General features: G+C 55.1%; 1 protein-coding gene across 6 annotated transcripts in view; it reads right to left on the bottom strand.

The window, feature by feature from the left end:
* Nucleotides 1-19,265, bottom strand: part of GREB1 (growth regulating estrogen receptor binding 1) — a 136,347-nt gene that overhangs the window by 3,177 nt on the left and 113,905 nt on the right. For 5 of the 6 annotated variants that reach the window (XM_021087828.2, XM_085019963.1, XM_021087827.2 and 2 more), the window contains 10 exons: nucleotides 16,952-17,586; nucleotides 15,662-15,764; nucleotides 12,154-12,312; nucleotides 10,262-10,404; nucleotides 7,899-8,060; nucleotides 5,092-5,296; nucleotides 3,773-3,950; nucleotides 1,940-2,158; nucleotides 1,516-1,651; nucleotides 206-406 (listed from right to left, as the gene is read on the bottom strand). In XM_021087828.2, coding sequence (XP_020943487.2) covers nucleotides 206-406; nucleotides 1,516-1,651; nucleotides 1,940-2,158; nucleotides 3,773-3,950; nucleotides 5,092-5,296; nucleotides 7,899-8,060; nucleotides 10,262-10,404; nucleotides 12,154-12,312; nucleotides 15,662-15,764; nucleotides 16,952-17,586 — 2,141 coding nt within the window. The remainder of the gene's footprint in view (nucleotides 1-205; nucleotides 407-1,515; nucleotides 1,652-1,939; nucleotides 2,159-3,772; nucleotides 3,951-5,091; nucleotides 5,297-7,898; nucleotides 8,061-10,261; nucleotides 10,405-12,153; nucleotides 12,313-15,661; nucleotides 15,765-16,951; nucleotides 17,587-19,265) is intronic. The other variant, XR_014842552.1, reaches the window with a different exon arrangement.

A 19,265-nucleotide genomic window follows, 5' to 3' on the forward strand; every position in this document is an offset into this window, starting at 1 on the left:
CACTAGAATTGGGTTTAATTCCTGACTTAGGCTGGGGCAAAACCCATTTCAGCTCTCTTAGCCTTTATTCTATCAGCTGTGCAGTGGGGTCAATTCCGGAGCCAAAGTAAGCGAGTGGTTATCACCCCAAGTCCTGGGTGCCAGTGCATCTGTTTTAGGAATTTCCGAGATTTAGGGATTCGACAGCACCCCCTCTGACAGTTACCTGTGACCCCAGGTTAAGGTAGCAGTCGACAGACAGCACGGGGTGGCCGTGGTTCTTCAGGGACAGCGGGAAGAAGCGGTGGCTGTGGTGCTGGAGGAACTTTTCCAGCAGGAGCTGCGCCGGGGCCGCGAGGAACGTGTGCTTGCTGTCGGGGGCGCAGATGTACTGGGAGGGCACGACGGCCATGGGGTTGCCAGACACCTGCGTGGGGAGGGCGGGCGTCAGCCACTCCCGGCCACCCTGAGCAGGGAACCCGGGCGGGGCGGCCCGTCTTGGAAGGCTGTGCCCTGGAGCAGTGCTGCGAGAACACATCCCTCCACAGTGAAGTTCTCCATTAGGAAAAATTAGGTTTGACCTAAGTGGGACATGTGAAAACTGATCACGTGAGCAGTGGCAATTACAGACACTGAGCATTTCAGGCGAAAAAATTGGCTGTATGGTCTAGGAAAAAATGAGAACCCAGAGCCCTTGAGAATATTTCCCCCAATCCAAGAAGCACCCTGGGAATGGCCAAGCCTCCCCAGATCCTGTCTCCCGTCCAGCCCCAGTGCCCTTCCTCTCGGTAGCCCAGCCATCTGAGCCCACAGTCTCTTACCCCATCCACATTTCCCACGCTGCAGCCAGAGACTAACGTAACCCTTCGCTGCACCCCCTCCATGGGTCCTTGTTACTCCCAGAGAAAAGTCTAGAACGTTCCCTGGAGGACAAGGTCCTGCCTCCTTCTCCAGCTCATCTCTGCCACTCTGCCTCTCGGATAAGAGGGACCTTGGAGGCGGGGCTGTGACTTCACATCTGAATGGCCCAGGCCTGCCAGGCCACCACGAACACAGTCGGATCACGTCTCTCCCCTCCTGGAGCCTGGCTCCTGGACAGATGGCTCAGCCATCAAGTGAGGCCGTCAATGCCATTCGGAGAGCATTTGGCAGGCACTGTCCCAGGGGCCCCCGGAGAAGAGCGCAGCACCAGGGCGGCCCCCCAGGAGCTCTGTCCAGCACAGAAGCCAGACAAGCGAGCCGCAAAAGTGATGGAGAAGTGCCCGGGCAACCCCCACGGCGCGCCCGCGGGCAAGGGCGCACAGGAAGGCGGGCGGTGCGCATGCGCTCCGGCGCTCCCAGGGACCTGGTTAGAATCTGAGATCAGAAGGGAAACCCAGCGGAGGTTTTCTCTTCCCAGGGCTCCCAAGTGGAAACTTTACCAGCACTCCCAGCCGTCAGGCCCATCCCACTGACTCAAAGGCACCCGGGCGCCCTCCCCACCAGCTCCCAGCATCCGTTTTCCCGCAGCCCCTCCGCGCACGCGGCCACGCCCACCTTGGACGTGATGTGGAAAGACCGGTGCCCGCCCACCGCGATCTGCTTCTTCATCACGCTGAAGCGGTTGAAGCGGCAGAGCAGGAGGCCGGCGCTGTGCACGCGCAGGTTGAAGTCCACGTCGTCACACATGAACCTGCCCGGAACCGGAGGAGGAGGGGGCGGGTCGGACTGGAGGCAGCTCACGCCCCAGTCAGGTCCCCGCCACACACGTGGAGTGCGCGCTCCTGTACCGGGAGCAGGAAGGTGAAGCAGGCTGGTTCCTGCCCGGAAGACCCTCCTCTGGGACGCAGAGAAGGAACACAGGACAGGCCGTGATGCGTCTGCACCAGGAAAGGCAGGGCGCACGCCTGCGGAGTGGAAGGCTGCCCTTCTCGGAGGGCCCCGGGCCCATGGGCTGAGCGGGGGTGGGGCGGGAGCTCACCGATTCTGGTTGTACTGCACGTTCTGGGTCAAGTCCACGTTCAAGATGATGAAGTCGTGCACGTGGCAGCGGGAGAAGGGCTCGCGCACCTCGCGGCTCCCGGCCTTGCTGGACCACTTCCGCAAGCCGATCAGGGCGTAGTGGGTGATGTTGGGGGCCGCCTCGATGTGCTGCATGATGTGCTTCAAGGAGACGTTTCTCTCCGTCCAGGAAAACTCCCTGCTCAAAGGAGGGAGCGGGGCAACCCCAGGTTGGCCTGCAGCCCACAGCGAGGTCCCCTGGACCAGGTCAGCCAGGACACCGCTTTTCCCTGAACGCTCTGGCCCGGCCAGGTGGTGCGCAAGGAACCCAGCACAAACACCAGACACCGTGTCAGACAGTTCAAATTCATTATCACTGACCCTTGCAGCAATCTTACCACATAGGCATGTTGCCCCCATTTTACAGATGAGAAAGAAGAGGCTCTGGGTAAGTTGCCCGGTGTCACTCAACAGAGCTTGGATTAAACAGTATGTCTGTCTCCAGAGGCCACAGTCTTTGCATCATGTCAAACCACCTCGCATTTCTGCTGTCAATTCCAACGTGGGGGGAGGAAGGAGGCAGCGGTGTAAACACCTCCTACCCCCAGTGACGGTGTCTGAGGTCTGTGAAGACAGTGAGGGCCACCTGATGGCCGGGGCGGCTGAAGGGAGTGACCCCAGGGCCGGGAGCTGGGGCGACCAGAGCTCTGTCTGTAGGAGCCCAGGCAAGCAGCTCGACTCTGCATCTCAGCTTTCTTTCCCCCAACTAAGAAGCTTGGACCAAACCCTCGAAGGCCCTGGCCAACTTTGACATTCCAGGCCTCGAACGGCTGCTTCAGAATGAAATTCAGACAGGCAGAGGGAAAAGCTTCCACTGCTTTCCCATCGCTGCTGTCGGCCGAGATCCTGCCCTCGGAGGGGTGACAGCGAGAACCCAGAAAGCACAGCACACTGCTATTCTCATGCACGAACAGCTCTATCAGACAGAAAACATTTTTTTCTAGAAGAACAGTGGTGATTGTGGGAAGTGTTATATTAGGATTCACTCACACAAGAGGTGAACTGACCTCAAGTTGTCTTTCCAAACAACAAGCCAAAAATCAACTTGTCTCTCTTTCTCTCTCTCTCAAAAAAAAAAAAAAAAAAAAAAAAAAAGCCAAAAATAAGGGCTAAGATCCTGACTTGAAACAGTCATGGCAAAACCACAAAAGGAAATGTTTTCCAATGATGTTCAGATGCAGCTGTACGGACGAGCCTTTCCTATATCTCGCTGCTCTATCACCAGCCTCTGGGTGCACCTGTCATAGTTGAATTAATCCTCATATCAAACCTCTGGCGCAAGGATCAGTGCCCCTTTGAAAGATGGGGAATCTACCCCAAAGAGTCGTTTCCCTAATGTCACACAGCAAATGAAACACAGCTTCACATTGGGAGTGAGGCTGGGGGAGGGTGGGGGGACGGGAAGATTCTGGGGAGCCGGGGATGGTCCATTTCTTCACAGGGGAGTTTAGTTAATGCATGTGTTCCGTTCAAGAAAATGTCTGGATAGGTATCAGACTTGCTTTTTGGTGTATATGTTATACTGGATCGATCCAGCATCATTTTCGGCATGGCGTATATTCCAACACATGTTTTCCAAATTAAAAACGCAGAATAAGGCTTGGGATGGGAGCCCAGCCCACGCGGAGCTCTGCCCACCGAGCACTGAAGATGAGGTGCCCTCTGGGTCCTCGAAGCATGGATGAGAAGCCCCCACTGAGCAGGGAGCACGCCCTCGGGCCTTCCCTGGGGGGCGGAGGCGGGGAGCCCTCACCTGCTTCTCTCCCCGCCACCGCCGTCCATGTCCACCACGTTCCACATGACGCAGGAGTCGTCGGAAATCACGATGAAAGGCCAGATGTCCTGCGGCTTGATCCCCAGCTCCTCCTGCCGGTTCCGCTCCAGCTCCAGGTTGTGGTAGGACAGCTCCTTGATCAGGAAGTGGGCAGCGCCTGAAACAGGCAGACGACCCCCTGCTCGGTCAGTCCCACGCCCCCCACCCTGCCCCCCGGGACAAAGCCCCCGTAGGAAGAACCGCACGAGAGCCCACCAAGGCCCCAGCACCAGCTCCCGGGCCCTGATCTGCAGCCCGCACCCACTCCCTACAGGCTGCTGACTGGGAGAGAAAAGTCGAGAGCAGGAAAGACTCCCCTCCAGGGTGTTCAAGCATCTGCTTACGTACCCCGGCTCTTCGAAGAGCTGAGAACGCAAATTCAATCCATAACCGAACGTCGAAGAAAAACAAAGACCCAAACAAATCGAAAGAGCTGTAAAAGCCTACAAGCTTAATGAGAAACATCTTTTTTTCTCTCTGGGGACAAGACCTGCCTCTCTCCCTCTGCTTCTGCAAAGATCGAGTCATTAACTGCTGTGGCCCTGACCTTTAACCCCTCCCGAAAGGAGTCCAGGGCGGAGATCAGGAGCGGGGCGCTCTGGGCAAACCTGGCTGAACAGGCCTTGAGATATTTGTCAGAAGATTTTATGCCCAAAGTCTTGCATCATCTCATATCTAGAAAGGCACTAAAATCTTTCACGGAGACATCTGCTCCCTGTGATCAGCAGCAACCTTCAGCCAAGACGTGAGTTTCATCCTATGGATCCTTTGTCACCAAAAATCACCTACGTATGGACCCCCTACCTCTTTTTTTTTTTTTTTTCAGGGCTGCACCCTTGGTATATGGAAGTTCCCAAGCTAGAGGTCAAATCGGAGCTGTAGCTGCCGGCTTACACCACAGCCACGCAGGATCTGAGCCACCTCTGCGACCTACACCACAGCTCACGGCAACGCCAGATCCTTAACCCCCCGAGCGAGGCCAGGGATCGAACCCTGCATCCCCATGGATGCTAGTTGGGTTCGTGACCCCTGCTGAGCCACAACAGGAACTCCCCCTGCACCTTTTCAGAACAGCTCCTCAGAACTGAGAGGCTGTCTCCGGGGCTACAGTTCTCATGTTCCCCTATAAAACTCATCTCACACCTCTCACATTGCACTTTTTTTTTTTCAGTCAACATCTAGAACATTCTCTCAAGGCTCCATTGACCTTTTATTGAGGAGGGCATGGGTTGAAAAGAAAAAACAAACAAAAGGCCTACCCACTCCGGCGCTGTTGAAGATACTCGGGAGCACGAGCATGATGTGGTTGGGCCAGTACTTCTTATAAATGGCCATCTCATACTCCTTGACCACCAGCACGTGCAGATGGCTGGCACCGTCCATCGCGTGGTACAGGTTAAAGAGTCCGTGCTCGTGTCGGCCCGTGGTGGGGGTGAACGTCGGGCTTTTTATGTATTCCTGGCTCTGGAAAGCAGGGGCGTGATGAGGGCCAGCGTTTGTTGTCAGCCTGACCCCCGTCACTCCCCTCCCTCTGCAATGTGACTTTGCAGCCTCTTCCGTCCAGAGATGGCATCTGTTTCCACACTCCTTGCATCTGGCTTAGCCTCGGGACTTGCTTTCATGGGTAAAATGCCGTGCCAATGACGGTGTCCCAGGTCTGAGCCTGGCCTGCAGAGGCTGGATGCCCCCCGCCTGCTCCCAGAAGCCTCTCAGGAAGCGGCCTGGGCTCACCAGCTGGAGAGGGGAGCAGACGCGGGTGTGCCAGCCAGGCCACCGGAGCCCAGCCAGCCGCCGCCGACCTGGTCACTAACCTTTGACACAAGTGAGAGCAACTCACCCCAGGACCACCACCCATTCGAACTGAGCCTAAGCTGCCAGCCCGCAGAGTCAGAAGCTCAAGAAAGGCGTGTCTGGGAACGGCTGGTTAGGGAACAAAAACTAACAGGCACACGTCAGTTACCCCAATGCATTACCCTCTCCTGTGGGCACTCAAAGTTGTGCTGCTGGGAGAACACGTCACGCCTCAATGTCTTAAATCCCTCCAGCACGCATATAACCTAGCTTCTCATACACTCAGGCTAAGAATCGCTTCTACGTTTTCTTTTTTTGTGTGTATGGCTGCACCCGTGGCGTATGGAAGTGGCCAGGCCAGGGATCGCATCCAAGCTGCCAAGTTGCAGCTATGACCCAAGCCACTGCAGAGACAATGCCAGATCCTTAACCCACTGTGCCACAGCGGGAACTCCTATAACTATGTGGTTTGGTTTTTTTTTTTTTTTTGTCTTTTTGCTATTTCTTGGGCCGCTCCCGCGGCATATGGAGGTTCCCAGGCTAGGGGTCCAATCGGAGCTGTAGCCACTGGCCTACGCCAGAGCCACAGCAACGCAGGATCCGAGCCGCGTCTGCAACCTACACCACAGCTCACGGCAACGCCGGATTGTTAACCCGCTGAGCAAGGGCAGGGACCGAACCCGCAACCTCATGGCCCCTAGTCGGATTCGTTAACCACTGCGCCATGACGGGAACTCCAACTATGTGTTTTGTTTTTTTTCAAGGGCTGTACCAACAGCCTATGGAAGTTCCCAGGCTAGGGGTCCAATTGGAACTACTGCTGCAGGCCTACACCACAGTCACAGCAATGCCAGATCCCAGCTGTGTCTGCGACCTACGCCACAGCTCTTGGCAATGCTGGATCCTTTAACCCACTGAGCGAGGCCAGGGATCAAACCAGCATCCTCATGGATACTAGTTGGGCTCGTTAACCACTGAGCCATGATGGGAACTTCCCCATGACTATGTTTTATTTCGCTCTTTTTCTCAACAGTAGGCTCCACTGGCCAAGCCAGGTCTTCCATTCCTTCTGAACTCTTCAAAGCACTTGCTGCAGAGCTGTGCACACAGCTGGTGCTCATAACCAGCTTGGATGGAAACTAGCAGGGAAAGACAGTGGAGAAACTGATAAATCCTCAATCCCCAGCCCACGGGTAGGAGGCACCTTACAGCAAAGGCCTCTCTGCCACTTTGCAAACATTTCCATTGCTGGGTAACAGCCTGCTAGGTCTGAGAGGCTGGATTCGGCTCTATGCACGTTAGAAGAATAGTGTTTATACAAGGTTTGCAGGGGCTGGGGCTGCAGAACCTGATGCCAAGATTGTCAGGTTGGAACTGTCAAACCAAGTGACTCTAAAATGGTGGGCACAGAGACCGTGGATTTTTTTTTCTACTTCCTTTTGACTAAGCCGTGGCAATGCCAGGTCCTTAACCCACTGAGCCACCAGGGAACTCCGAGACAATGGATTATTAAAAACAGTTTCCTTAGAAGAAAACTTCATCTTCTTTCTGTCTGTCTGTCTGTCTGTCTCTCTCTCTCTATATATATATATGTATATATATGTGTGTGTGTGTGTATATATATATGTATATATATATGTGTGTATATATATATATATGTATATATGTATATGTATGTATCATTACAAATGCAATGATGCAACATCTGAGATTCACCTCCAGATAACCCAGGAAGGCAGATGAGGAGAGATGGCCAGACGAAGCAAGACTGGCCATGAAATAATAACCATTGAAGGTGGGTCACCAGCCCTAAGGGAGACATTATGCTATTCTGCTGCCTCTGCCTGTTTGAAATGCCCCGTAAGAGAGCGCGTTAAAGAAAAGACGCTGAAGAGGATGAGAGCCTATTCAGCCCTTGTTCTCCTCCAGGCTCTGAGCGGGTGCCTTGCGTTGGTCATTCCATGTAATTCTCACTAGAACTTTTCGCAAGCGTTATCATGCCTAAAGCTTACGGGTGGGGCAGTTGAGGCTCAGAGGTAGCAAGTGACAAGTTCAAATAACACAACCAGGGATCAGCAGAGCAAGGCTCAAACCGGACACTGAGTGACCTCAAGGCCCTTGTGCTCCCCGGCCACCCCAAGTTCCATCACCGTATCAGTCTCTCCCTCCTGCCCCATGTGCCCTTGATTCATCAGGAACCGCAGTCTCTGGGTCCCCAGCTCAGTGGTCATTTGCAGCCACTCTGACTGGACCCCGGGGGCCGCGAAGCCAATACCTTGTCTGTGACGAGAGGCAGCCGCATGCTCTCCAGCTGGCCCCCGGGTTGGCTGAAGACGAAGTGGTGCTCCTTGGACTTGGGGATGATGAAGTGGAGCTGGATTTCCTCTCCTAGCATGGAGTAAGAGAAGGCAAAGGCGTGCAGGGTGGACTCATAGAGCTGGGGTGCGAGGGGGAAAGGACAGAGCTTGTCATCAGAGTCCGGCCTGGCTTCCCAGAAGAACCCAGGCCCGGCGTGGCCATGACTACACAGAGGTCACTGCCACCTGTCCCCAAGGCTGACACCCGAACACAGGGAGGACGCCCAGGTCTCACTAGAGGACACCGCCCCCCCCGAGGCCACACCCACTCAGCCAGGGGCGCTCCCCCCCCACTCCTGGCGCTGACCACGCCTCACCAGCCACCCACCCCTCCAGACCCTGGACTCCACCCAGAGGCAGGCTGGGTTACCAACTAGAGCATCCACGCTCCAGGTGATGTTTTTAATTCTAGCAAAGCTTATCTTCCCATCCAAAGCGACACATGAAACAGCACATTAATAAGACAATAAGCGCGAATGCTTCTATTTCACACACCACACCCAGGCACCTCCTGTCCTCCTGGAATCGTCATCGGCCGTCCTGTGAAGCAGGCACTGTCCTCACCCCGACTTGGGGATGTGGACACTGGCATCCGGAGGTCTTGGCTCACTGCTGTCCCCAAGTCCAGCCTCGCCCCCAGCCGCTTCTCCAAAGGGGCCTCCCTCTCCTGGCCTCTGCCCGCACTGCCCTCTGCTGTGACCTCCCAGCCTGGCTCTGCCCCGGCCATGCTTATGCCTCCTCCAGGCCTCAGCTCAGGCGTCCACAGAGGGTCTCCCCCAGCCCCTCACCCTCCCGCTGACAGCCCCTCCTGCAGAGGCACAGCAAGTCTATGCCCGGGTGGGGACCACGGGGACCTGGAGAGGGCGGACGTGGGCCAGGTCACATGGGCTGTGAAGTCCGACGGAGGTGCTACTTTGAGAGCAGAGATGAGGGGGAAACAGATTATGACTTGGGGGTGGGACAAAGGGGGGGTGGATCAGGAAGAGATGAAGAGAGAAGCTAAGGGTCCAATCCCGCCCTCCTCCTCGTTCCAAACAACCAGCCTCACATGCCTGCAAACCTCCACGGGGCTACAGAGATGGATCAAGATGCAGCTTCCCCCCCCATGAGGCCCCCACCTCGCCCCGAGGCACTGATACCCTTTGTGGTCTGTCTCTGCCGCACCTGCCCAGCTGCCTCTCCTGGGACCACACACCCTTCACTTTAAGCTCCAGCAACACCCACTAAAATTTCTTTTCTTTTCTTTTTTTTTTTTGCTTTTTAGGGCCGCACCCTCAGCATTATGAAGGTTCCCAGGCTAAGGGTCTAATCGGAGCTGTAGCCACTGGCCTATACCACAGCCACAGCAATGCGGGATCAAGCCATGTCTGCAACCTACACCACAGCTCACGGCAACACTGGATCTTTAACCCGCTGAGCGAGGCCAGGGATGGAACCCACATCCTCATGGATACTAGTTGGGTTCCTTACCATTGAGCCACAACGGGAACTCCCTAAAATCACTTCTAATTCCCCCAGAGACCCATCTTCTCCCCTCTATCACATGTGCTCTTCCCTCCCCTCTGTCCCCCCCAACCCCGGCCCCTTGGCAAACTCTTATTGATTCTTCAAAACCCTCTCCTCTGCTCCCTGCCCAACATAATCTCTTCATTTATAAAATGGGGATAATGCTATGACCTTGAGGGGTTTTAGAGGGAATGAAATAGGAAAGGCGACAGCTCTAACCAGAGCACTTTGAATGGAACACAGGTGTAGCTGGAACACAAACCCCTTCACGTGACCAGCCAGAGCCTGGACAGCCAGAGCCCCAGGTCAGTAGCTCATCCCCATTTACCCAGTGTCTAAGGCAAATGTCATTTTTTTTTCTTTTTAGGGACACACCTGCAGCATGTGCAAATTCCTGGGCTAAGGGTCCAATCCGAGCTGCAGCTGCTGGCCTACACCTGAGCCACAACGCCAAAGCTGAGCCACATCTGCGACCTACACCACAGCTCATGGCAATGCCCGGATCCTTAACTCACTGAGCGAGGCCAGGGATCGAACCTGTGTCCCTCGTGGATACCAGTTGGGTTTAGTAACCACTGGGCCACGACGGGAGCTCCAATTTCAGAGCGTCTTGAAGGGGACAAAGGATACAAGTGGACGAGGGACAAGGACTTCCAGAACTTTGCATCGCCCGACTCCGGAATGCGCACACAAGGAACCCGCAGCGTCAGCCAAGGTGAACACAGCACGCGACAGAGAGCCGTCGAGCATCACTGGAGCCGCGGGGCCGCCCTACCTGGTAGCGGGGGTGGGAGCCCATGTACTGGTGGCACTGCTCGCAGTGGTGGTACGTGTTGTACGCCGCGTACTTGGACAGCCTCATCCGCGCCGTCTGCCGCCGCACGTAGAGGTCGTCCGGCTTGCGGTGCGTCCCTCTGTCTGCAGGAAACCCCGGGCATCAGAGCACAGCAGGGGCCGGACGAACGCTGGCACCCCGCTTATCCGACGTGAACGCTGTGACAGGCTTGGTGTGATGTCGCCTGTCCGCCCTGAGGTGGCTGGGCTGGTTGGAACCAATGTGTCCGTGGGATAAACTAAAGGCTGTGTACACCTGGCGTCTTACTGTGAACCTGCAGATGCTGCATGAACACGTATTTGAGGATGTGCTATGTGACAGTGTAAAGTGATGACCAACTTAACATGCAAATATCTGTAAAGCCCATGAATCACCTCCGTGTTTTCAAATGATTGCGCAGCCTTAAGGTTTAAACACTCAGCCTCCGTTAGAGAAGGTCTAGATCCTTCCGGGAGTTCCATTGTGGTGCGGCGGAAATAAATCCAACTAGTATCCATGAGGATGCGGATTCGATCCCTGGCCTCGCTCAGTGGAGCAGGGATCCAGCGTTCGCGTGAGCCATGGTGTAGGTCACAGATGCAGCTCGGATCTTGTATTGCTGCGGCTGTGCTGCAGGCCAGCAGCTGTTCCTCCAATTTGACCCCTAGCCTGGGAACCTCCATATGCAGCAGGTGCAGCCCTAAAAACAAGCAAAAGAAAGAAAGATCCTTCAGAAAGGGATCTGCTCTGAGAATGATGAAGATAAAGTGAGAAATGAGTGATTTTATTTTATTTTATTTTTTGTCTTTTTGTCTTTTTTTTGTCTTTTTGTTGTTGTTGTTGTTGTTGCTATTTCTTGGGCCGCTCCCGCGGCATATGGAGGTTCCCAGGCTAGGGGTCCAATCGGAGCCACAGCAACGCAGGATCCGAGCTGCGTCTGCAACCTACACCACAGCTCATGGCAACGCCGGATCGTTAACCCACTGAGCAAGGGCAGGGACCGAACCCGCAACCTCATGGTTCCTAGTCGGATTCGTTAACCACTGCGCCACGACGGGAACTCTGGAAATGAGTGATTTTAAATGGAAATCCATGAGTATTTACCTCTTATGAGCCATTCACTGAACTTTGCCAGTCAGTGCTCAAATCACACTGGTCACTCACATCCGACCCTGAAACCCGGCAGGTCATGATACTGGGAAAGTCAGTGGTTCTCGAAGAAGAAGCGAGAGGAATTCCCGTTGTGGCTAATTAGGCTAAGAACCCAGCTAGTATCCATGAGGATGTGGGCTCAACCCCTGGCCTTGCTCAGTGGCTTAAGGATCTGGCATTGCTACAAGCTGCAGTGTAGGTCACAGATGCAGCTTGGATCTGGCATTGCTGTGGCTGTGGTGGAGGCCGGCAGCTGCAGTACAGATTCGACCCTTAGCCTGGGCACTTCCATATGCCGCAGGTGCAGCCCTTAAAAAAGAAAAGAAGAAGCAGCGAGAAAAATGAGAGAGCAAGGACAGAAAATCGATGCATTTGGTCACGACAATCCAAATTTCATAGAGAAACATACATGTCTTTTTCTTCTATGAACCAGAACCTTCAGAATATTCCAATCGTGGCCAACCATCAAAAGCATCCGCATCATTATTTAGGAGCAACCAAGCAGCATGTGGGGTCCGAGAGGAGCCTTTCCTTGTCCAGTGTTGGGGGGGGGGTGACCTCTGTTCTCTCCCAGGCACTGCTGGTTCGCTCCCCCCGCCACCAGATAAGCTCATCCTTCATGACCTTCAGCTCATGGCTTTAAGAGCCTGTCCCCAAGGACTCTGGAGGCAGGTGGAAGCGAGAGACTGAAAAACTCTGACCTTCACTCTTTATGCGCTGATGGTGTGAACAGATGAGACTGGCATCCTGGTACTTGGGGTCATGAATAGTGTAGTCGAAAGGCAACTTCTTGAACAGCTCCAGGTCCGGCCAGGGGTCAGTGAGCTGCAGGTAGTGCCAGTCCGCTTCATCTCTGAGGTCTGCAGGATCAGTAGGAACGGGTGACAAAAGGGGACGTGAGAAGGGTTTATTTCATTGGGCCCAAGGACGAGGCCTGGCGTGGAACTGAGATGGAGTCCCCCGCTTACCAGGGGAACCCACGGTCTCTCAAACGCTCGGGCGTGCATCCCATTTTCAGGATGGTTCTAATTCGGCCAGAAGATGCATGCAGCTCTGTCTCTATCCAGAGGAACCGCCTGATGCTGCGTTTCCCATGGGGTGGGTTTGCTCCTCTGACTGGGGCTGACGTCCGCGGCTCGCAGTACCCCTGCCCCAGTGCTCTGCTTCTTCCCAGTACCGTCCCCCAAATGTACCCCCCTGGTCCCCACCACTGGCAGAACCTAATGGCGTTCTCTCTCTTGCTCTTATATCTAAGTGCTGTCCAGCCAGTAAGGCCCGACTCCCACCACCACACCGAGAAAGCCCCCTCTGTGTGCCAGGGCCCTGGGTCTTCCTTCTGAATGTCAAGACGACTCATGGCCCAAGCCACACTTTTCCATGTGCCGTGTCTAGGTAGTGTAGTCTGTGGTGCTCCCTAAATTCTTGCTGGTTAAAAGGGGAAAAAAATCAACGTGGCTGGTCTAACTTGAGCTTATGCTACCATATCGATTATATATACATATGAGACATATTATATATATGCTATTGATGCATATCACTGTATATGTCTATATGTATCCTACTCTATTGTAGACATGGGCAGAGTCCGTGTCCGTAAAAAAGAGAAAAAATAAGGAAAGACGAGGGAGAGGAAGGCTTATTTGTATTTAACAGGTGCTTCGTGCTTCACCAATGGAATATCTTTCCATCTGAACGTCCCCCGAAACAGGAACTAGGTTTATTTTATCAAAGAGAAACCCAAGGCAATAAGAGAGGTTTTGAGAAAACAGGCTTCGAAGTTGAACAAACTGGGTTCAAATCCTGTCTTTATCGTGGGTATACGCAGCCAACGGAGGAGACAGACGCTCGGCAGACCTGTTGACTCTCCTTTGAGATGTGGTTCCCGACTGTGAAGGGAGCCATGGAGAAGTCAAGCATTTATTTTATTTATTTATTTATTTTATTTTTTTGTCTTTTTGCTATTTCTTTGGGCCGCTCCCGCGGCATATGGAGGTTCCCAGGCTAGGGGTCGAATCGGAGCTGTAGCCACCGGCCTATGCCAGAGCCACAGCAACGCAGGATCCGAGCCGCGTCTGTGACCTACACCACAGCTCACGGCAACGCCGGATCCTTAACCCACTGAGCAAGGGCAGGGACCGAACCCGCAACCTCATGGTTCCTAGTCGGATTCGTTAACCACTGCACCACGACGGGAACTCCCAGAAGTCAAGCATTTAGATGAAGAGTCCCTTTCTCTTCTCGTTCAAAGGAAAGGCCAAGGGCTGGATGGGCGTCTCCGGGTCAAAACTCGAACACGGTCAAGAGATGGAAAGAAGTTCTGTGTGTGCAAATGGCAGGATCTCCCCCTTTGCCAAGGCTGAAGACACTGCGTGTGTATGTCCCGTTTTCTTTCCTTATCTGCTGATGGACGTGTACCCATCCATGGCAACAGGGGCCGTGTCTAGATCTCGGCTGTTGGGAAGGACGCCGCCATGAACACGCTAACCAGACCATGTGTTAAATGTGTTCATTAGCGTGAGGGGGGTGATTATTTCACAGTGATACACATCTCAGACCATCCTGGGAGACACCGAAGACCCACGCGGTAAAAGAGAAGTACGGTTAAGTCACCACAGCCAAGACATGGAAGCAACCTCGGTGTCCACCCACAGATGAAGGGACAAAGAAGATGTGGTACCTATGGAATATTGCTCAGCCAGAAAGAAGAGTGAACTAATGCCATTTGGGCAACGTGGATGCAACGAGAGTTATCATGCTAACGGGCCTAAGTCAGAAAGAGAAAGACAAATACCATAAGCTGTCACTTATATGTGGAATCTCAAAAATGGCACAAATGAACCGACCTACAAAACAGAAACAGACTCACAGACCCAGAGAACTGGAGGTGTGATTGCCGAGGGGGAGGGGGAGGGGGAGGGATGGACAAGGAATTTGGGGTCAGTAGATGCAAACTATTCCATTTAGAAGGATAAGTAAGCAATGAGGTCCTGCCGTCCAGCACAGGGAACGAGACCCAGTCTCTTGGGATAGAACGTGATGGAAGATGACATAAGAAAAGGAAAGTGTGTGTGTGTGTGTGTGTGTGTGTGTGTGTGTGCATATGCATATATACACACACACACACGACCAGGTCACTTTGCTGTACAGCAGAAATTGGTACAACATTGTAAACCAACTCTACTCTAATGAAAAATTTTAAACAAAACCTCAGAAGTGCTGTTAGATGCCAGCGCAGCTCACTGGGGCCCCTTCTCTATGGCACAGGTCTCCTTATACAAATCTTCCTGCCCAAAGCAATAGATTCATTTACTAGACCAAGCTTCTGAGCCACTGGAGGGGCTGTGGAAGAGAAAATAGAGCTGGCGAGTTCCCGGCGTGGCGCAGTGGTAATGACCCCGACTAGGATCCATGAGGACACAGGTTCGACTCCCAGCCTTGGTCAGTGGGTTGAGGATCCGGTGTTGCCGTGAGCATGGATCCTTCGTTGCTGTGGCTGTGGCGTAGGCCGGCAGCTGCAGGATCTGACTCAACCCCTAGCCTGGGAACTGCCATGGGCTGCGGGTGCGACCCTAACGAGCAAAACAAGAAAAAAAAAGAAAGAAAAGAAAGTGGAGGTGGTATTCAACGATTAGCATAAAACAGCTCTTTGAAAAGAATCTTACCTTAATCGGGTTATTCTGTTCTGGAAATGAAGGAAAAGAGCTATTTGCCTGCGAATCGTGTATCTCCATTTTGCCCCAAGAAGCTGACCTAAGTCCTCAGTGGCCTGAGCAGGAACCTCCCCTGATGGACAAGTCTGCTTTCTAGAGGCAGCAGCCACATCAGGTTTGGTTCCAGCTCTGCCACCTCCCAGCTGGGCTCTGAACATGTGAGCTCTCAGGAAAATGGAAGCATATCCACCTCTGGGTGTGGCAGAGAAAAGTGGGCCTTCGGGTATGGTTTTAGTAGAGTGTGTGACATTTGGAAGGGACCGGGTGACCAGCAGTTATTTTTAGGACAGTAATTGTATCCCCACCAAGGTCTCTCGGGCGCTATTCTCGTATTGAGCAAAATGCCTACCAGGAAAAGATAAGCACAGCCCTACAAGCCCCGGGGAGGAGGCTGACCCTGAATCTGAGAATTCCATCTTGAAAGGAAGAGACTCAACCAAAGTCACTGGAGCAAGTCAGTGAGGATTCCCAGCCCCGGCGTCACCCAGAGACAACTCACGGATATTGCTCTCCTCTTCATCGTAAACATCCACTTCCGTCAGCCGAATGAGCATTCTGGATAAAATGCTGAGGAACTGCAGGTAGGCGCCTGTCTTCCCGATCTGTAGAGATTGGAAAGTCAGAGCCAGCCATCCGTATGCCCCGTCTACGTACAGGCGCAGGCGCTGGCCGGAGCACCTGACATGCCTCCCGTCTGTCATCCATCTCGCCCTCTTTTTTTTTTTTTTATGGCTGTGCCCACATCATGGAGAAGATCCCCAGCCTGGGATTGAACCCGAGCCACAGCAGTGACAATGCCAAGTCCTTAACGGCTAGGCCACCGTAGGACTCCTGTCATCCATCTCTTTTAAGCATCTTGCCTAATTAAAACGAGAGCTGGGGGGATGCCAAGACATCTTAGGGGCAATGTGACCTAAAGGAGCATGGCAGCCAGAGAGAGGGACTCCCACGGGCCAGAGACCCGCCTGCTTATCAATTACTGCAAATGTCTTTCCAGATTTCAACTGGCCACGTTGTTTTTAGGCTGTGAGAAATAAGGCTCCATCACAAGCTGAATAAAGCTTGCTTTTAAAAAATGAACTGCCAACATAAAACATAATCATGGCTTAAAAGAATCCTGCGTAATTGTAAATTGCTAGTCTTATATCAATAGATGTATCTATGGTGAGATAAGAGAAGTCACTGTGCAAGGCATGAAAGGCTGGCATCACATCTCTCGCCAGGAAAAGAAACAAAGTTGGAGTTCCCATTGTGGCACAGCAGAAACGAATCCAACTAGGAACCATGAGGTTGAGGGTTCGATCCCTGGCCTCCAGGCTCCCTGTTCTGTTTCACCAGCATCCAGCAGGGCAGAAACAGGGCTTGGCTTCCACTGTCAGAGCGAGGACAAGCCACACAGTCTGGCTGTGCGTGTGTAACCGAATCACGTTGTCATAGAGCAGAAAGTCTCGTAACGTTGTGTATAAACAATACTTCAATGACACTTTTAAAAATGAAAGGAAAAGAAAGAACATGGGAAATGCAGCATCGCAGTGTGAAGGAGCAAGAAGCCCTGCAGACAGCCCTCCACCCCCACATCCTGCAAAGGAGGAACGGGGGTGGGGGGGCGGTCAGAGGATGGAGGTCACCCAGCTGTGGGTGACAGGCAGGTCCATCCACCTGCCCACCGAGGGGCATCAGAAATCCCGCAGGAACTGCAGACGTGAATGAGGGGATGCCGTCGGCCCCAAGCCCGCCTCTGGGCGTGATCACAAGCCCCACGGAGCCCGGCCCCAAGGGCGGCACCCACCTGGGGGGGCCCGCTGAGCAGCAGGCGGCGCGGGTGGAAGCCGTCCACGCGGCCCTCGGCGCGGTTGCCGTAGTCCATGTGGCTGGGCCGGGGCACCGTCCACTGGCGGTAGTACAGCGACTGCTCCGTGGACGTCATGGTCTTGCTGAGCAGGGGCCGGAACGAGCTGGCCCACATGACCGCGGGCGAGGGCAGCAGCGAGGCGGCCTTGGGCAGGCCGCTGCTGTCGGTGGACGTGACCACGTCGTACACCAGCTTGGGCAGGAAGACCACGGGCGGCTGCCGGCAGGCCCGGGTCACGGAGCACTGGGCGGCCTGCAGCATGAGCGGGCCGGCGGGGGCCGCCGTGGACGACGAGGACGAGCCCGAGGACGAGAGCTGGGAGGACGACGAGGGCACCGAGCCCTGGATGCTCCGCTGGCAGCTCTTGAGGCCGGGGTCCGGCTGGGGGGCCAGAGCGGGGCTGTGCCTGCTGATGACGGACGGCGGCCCCCGGCCCGCCGCTGCCCGGGCCCTCTGTCTCTCCCCAGGGGCCCTGCCCTCCTCCGAGGGGCCGCAGGGCTGCGGCGATCGCGCCTGCTCCCCCTGCGAGGGCCCTGCCGGCTGGGCCGAGGGCTCACCGCCCGGTGCGGAGCCTGGGGAGAGAGGGTCTCGTGGGTCACTGCCCCGAAGGCAGCTCCTGCGCCCTGACTTCCTTATCTTGACAATGAACTTCTGTCAGTTCCCCCTCTGGTTAAATACACTCTTTTGTCCTGACCAAGCCGAGAGGTCCCGCAGGGTGACAGCCAGCACCACTCACCTGGCACCCCACCCGCCTCAAGGGCCTCTCCTCTGCACCCCTCGGGCCCGATCTGGCCCCAGACCCCTCACCCTCTGCTCAGCCTGCACACCTGCATCTGTTCCCCTGGCCCTCAAATCCCCCCTCCGCACAGCACAGCGCTGCTTCTGGTTCCAACTAACACCGAAACTCACAGGGCTGAAAGGCTCAACTCTAATGCCACAACCACTTGGCGTCTAGAATTCAAGATGGAAAAGGTAGCACACACAGCAGCTACCCAAAGACGGGTTTCTTTTGCCCTCTCCTCGAAGTGGAGTGTGTCGAGAGCCAAAGCGAGTGTGGGTCTCTGAACATCCAGAGCAACGTTCTGGTCCCTGTCTTGTTTGTTTGTTTGGGCTGCACCCTCGGCATGCAAAAGTTCCCGGACCAGGGATCGAACCTGAGCCCCAGCAGCGAGCCGAGCCACGACAGTGACAATGCTGGATCCCTAGCCCACTGAACTACCGGGGAACTCCAGGTCTGTATCTTTCATATCAATCCAGCCACGTACACCCAGGGCCTGTGTGCCAGCACCGAGCAACCCCTCGGACCTCAGGCGCTCTGGGAACCCCATCTTCACCTTAGCCGTGCTGTTTTCCAGTTGTGAGGGAGGCTGCTTCCCAGTCAGGCCTGCTGTCCCCCTTGCCATCCTCCTCGGAGAAGCCTGCCCCCCCCCACCCCACAGAACTTGCAAGCCTGCAGGCCGCTCCCCCCATGACTCAGGCAACCTCCGTCTGGATCCGGGCCCCCCAGCAAGGCTCAGCCTGCAGCCTGCATCCAGCTGGGTCACAGAGGGCTCATGGGGCGGGGCGGGGGATGCAGCATCGGCCTGTCCCCCTCGGCTGAAGGCCTGACTCCCGCTGAAAAGCTTCTCCCCGGGCGAGGCAGGAGATGGGCTCAGAGTCAGCGGAAGAGCTGAGGACCCGGGCATCCGGTCGGGAGCCGGGGGTGGGGGGACAGGTGAGCATGAAGGACATGAAAGATGCGTGAGGCCCCAAAAGCAGAGCCCGGAGCCCCGGTGTCTACACCCCCGCCCCCAGTCGTGAGACCGAGACTGGGAGGACCTGGGGAAGGAGATTCACGCCGACGTTTCTCTCTCTCCACCCCCGGCCCCGGTCAGGCTGCGCCCCATGAAGGCAGGGGGCCCGTCAGTCTACAGAAAGGGACACGGCCCCACCCAGGCTGACTCGTGTGACCCCCCATCCTGACCCCTGTGGCTGCGGCCACGTCTCATCTCCCTGGGCCTCCTGAAATGAAGGGGTTCCCTCCTCCCTGAAATGTCGGGGTGACGCCCAAGGCCCCAAGAAGCATCATATCGGAGACCCCAAAGATCTCCGGACCCTCGAGGAAGCCTCGCTAAGAAGGTCACCTCACCGGAGGAGAGAGGCTGGCTGGCAGCCTGGACCTTCTACACCGCCCGAAGACGCTGTACAGACCCGCATGTCCCAGAACCTTCCAGAAAGCTGTCAGCCAGAGCCAGGGAAGAACAAAGCACCA

This window comes from Sus scrofa, chromosome 3 (genome assembly GCF_054392235.1).
Source record: "Sus scrofa isolate SSC_HxYL_T2T_F1_AM1 chromosome 3, Sscrofa_HxYL_maternal_Yorkshire_Landrace_v2.0, whole genome shotgun sequence".
Classification (NCBI taxonomy): domain Eukaryota; kingdom Metazoa; phylum Chordata; class Mammalia; order Artiodactyla; family Suidae; genus Sus; species Sus scrofa.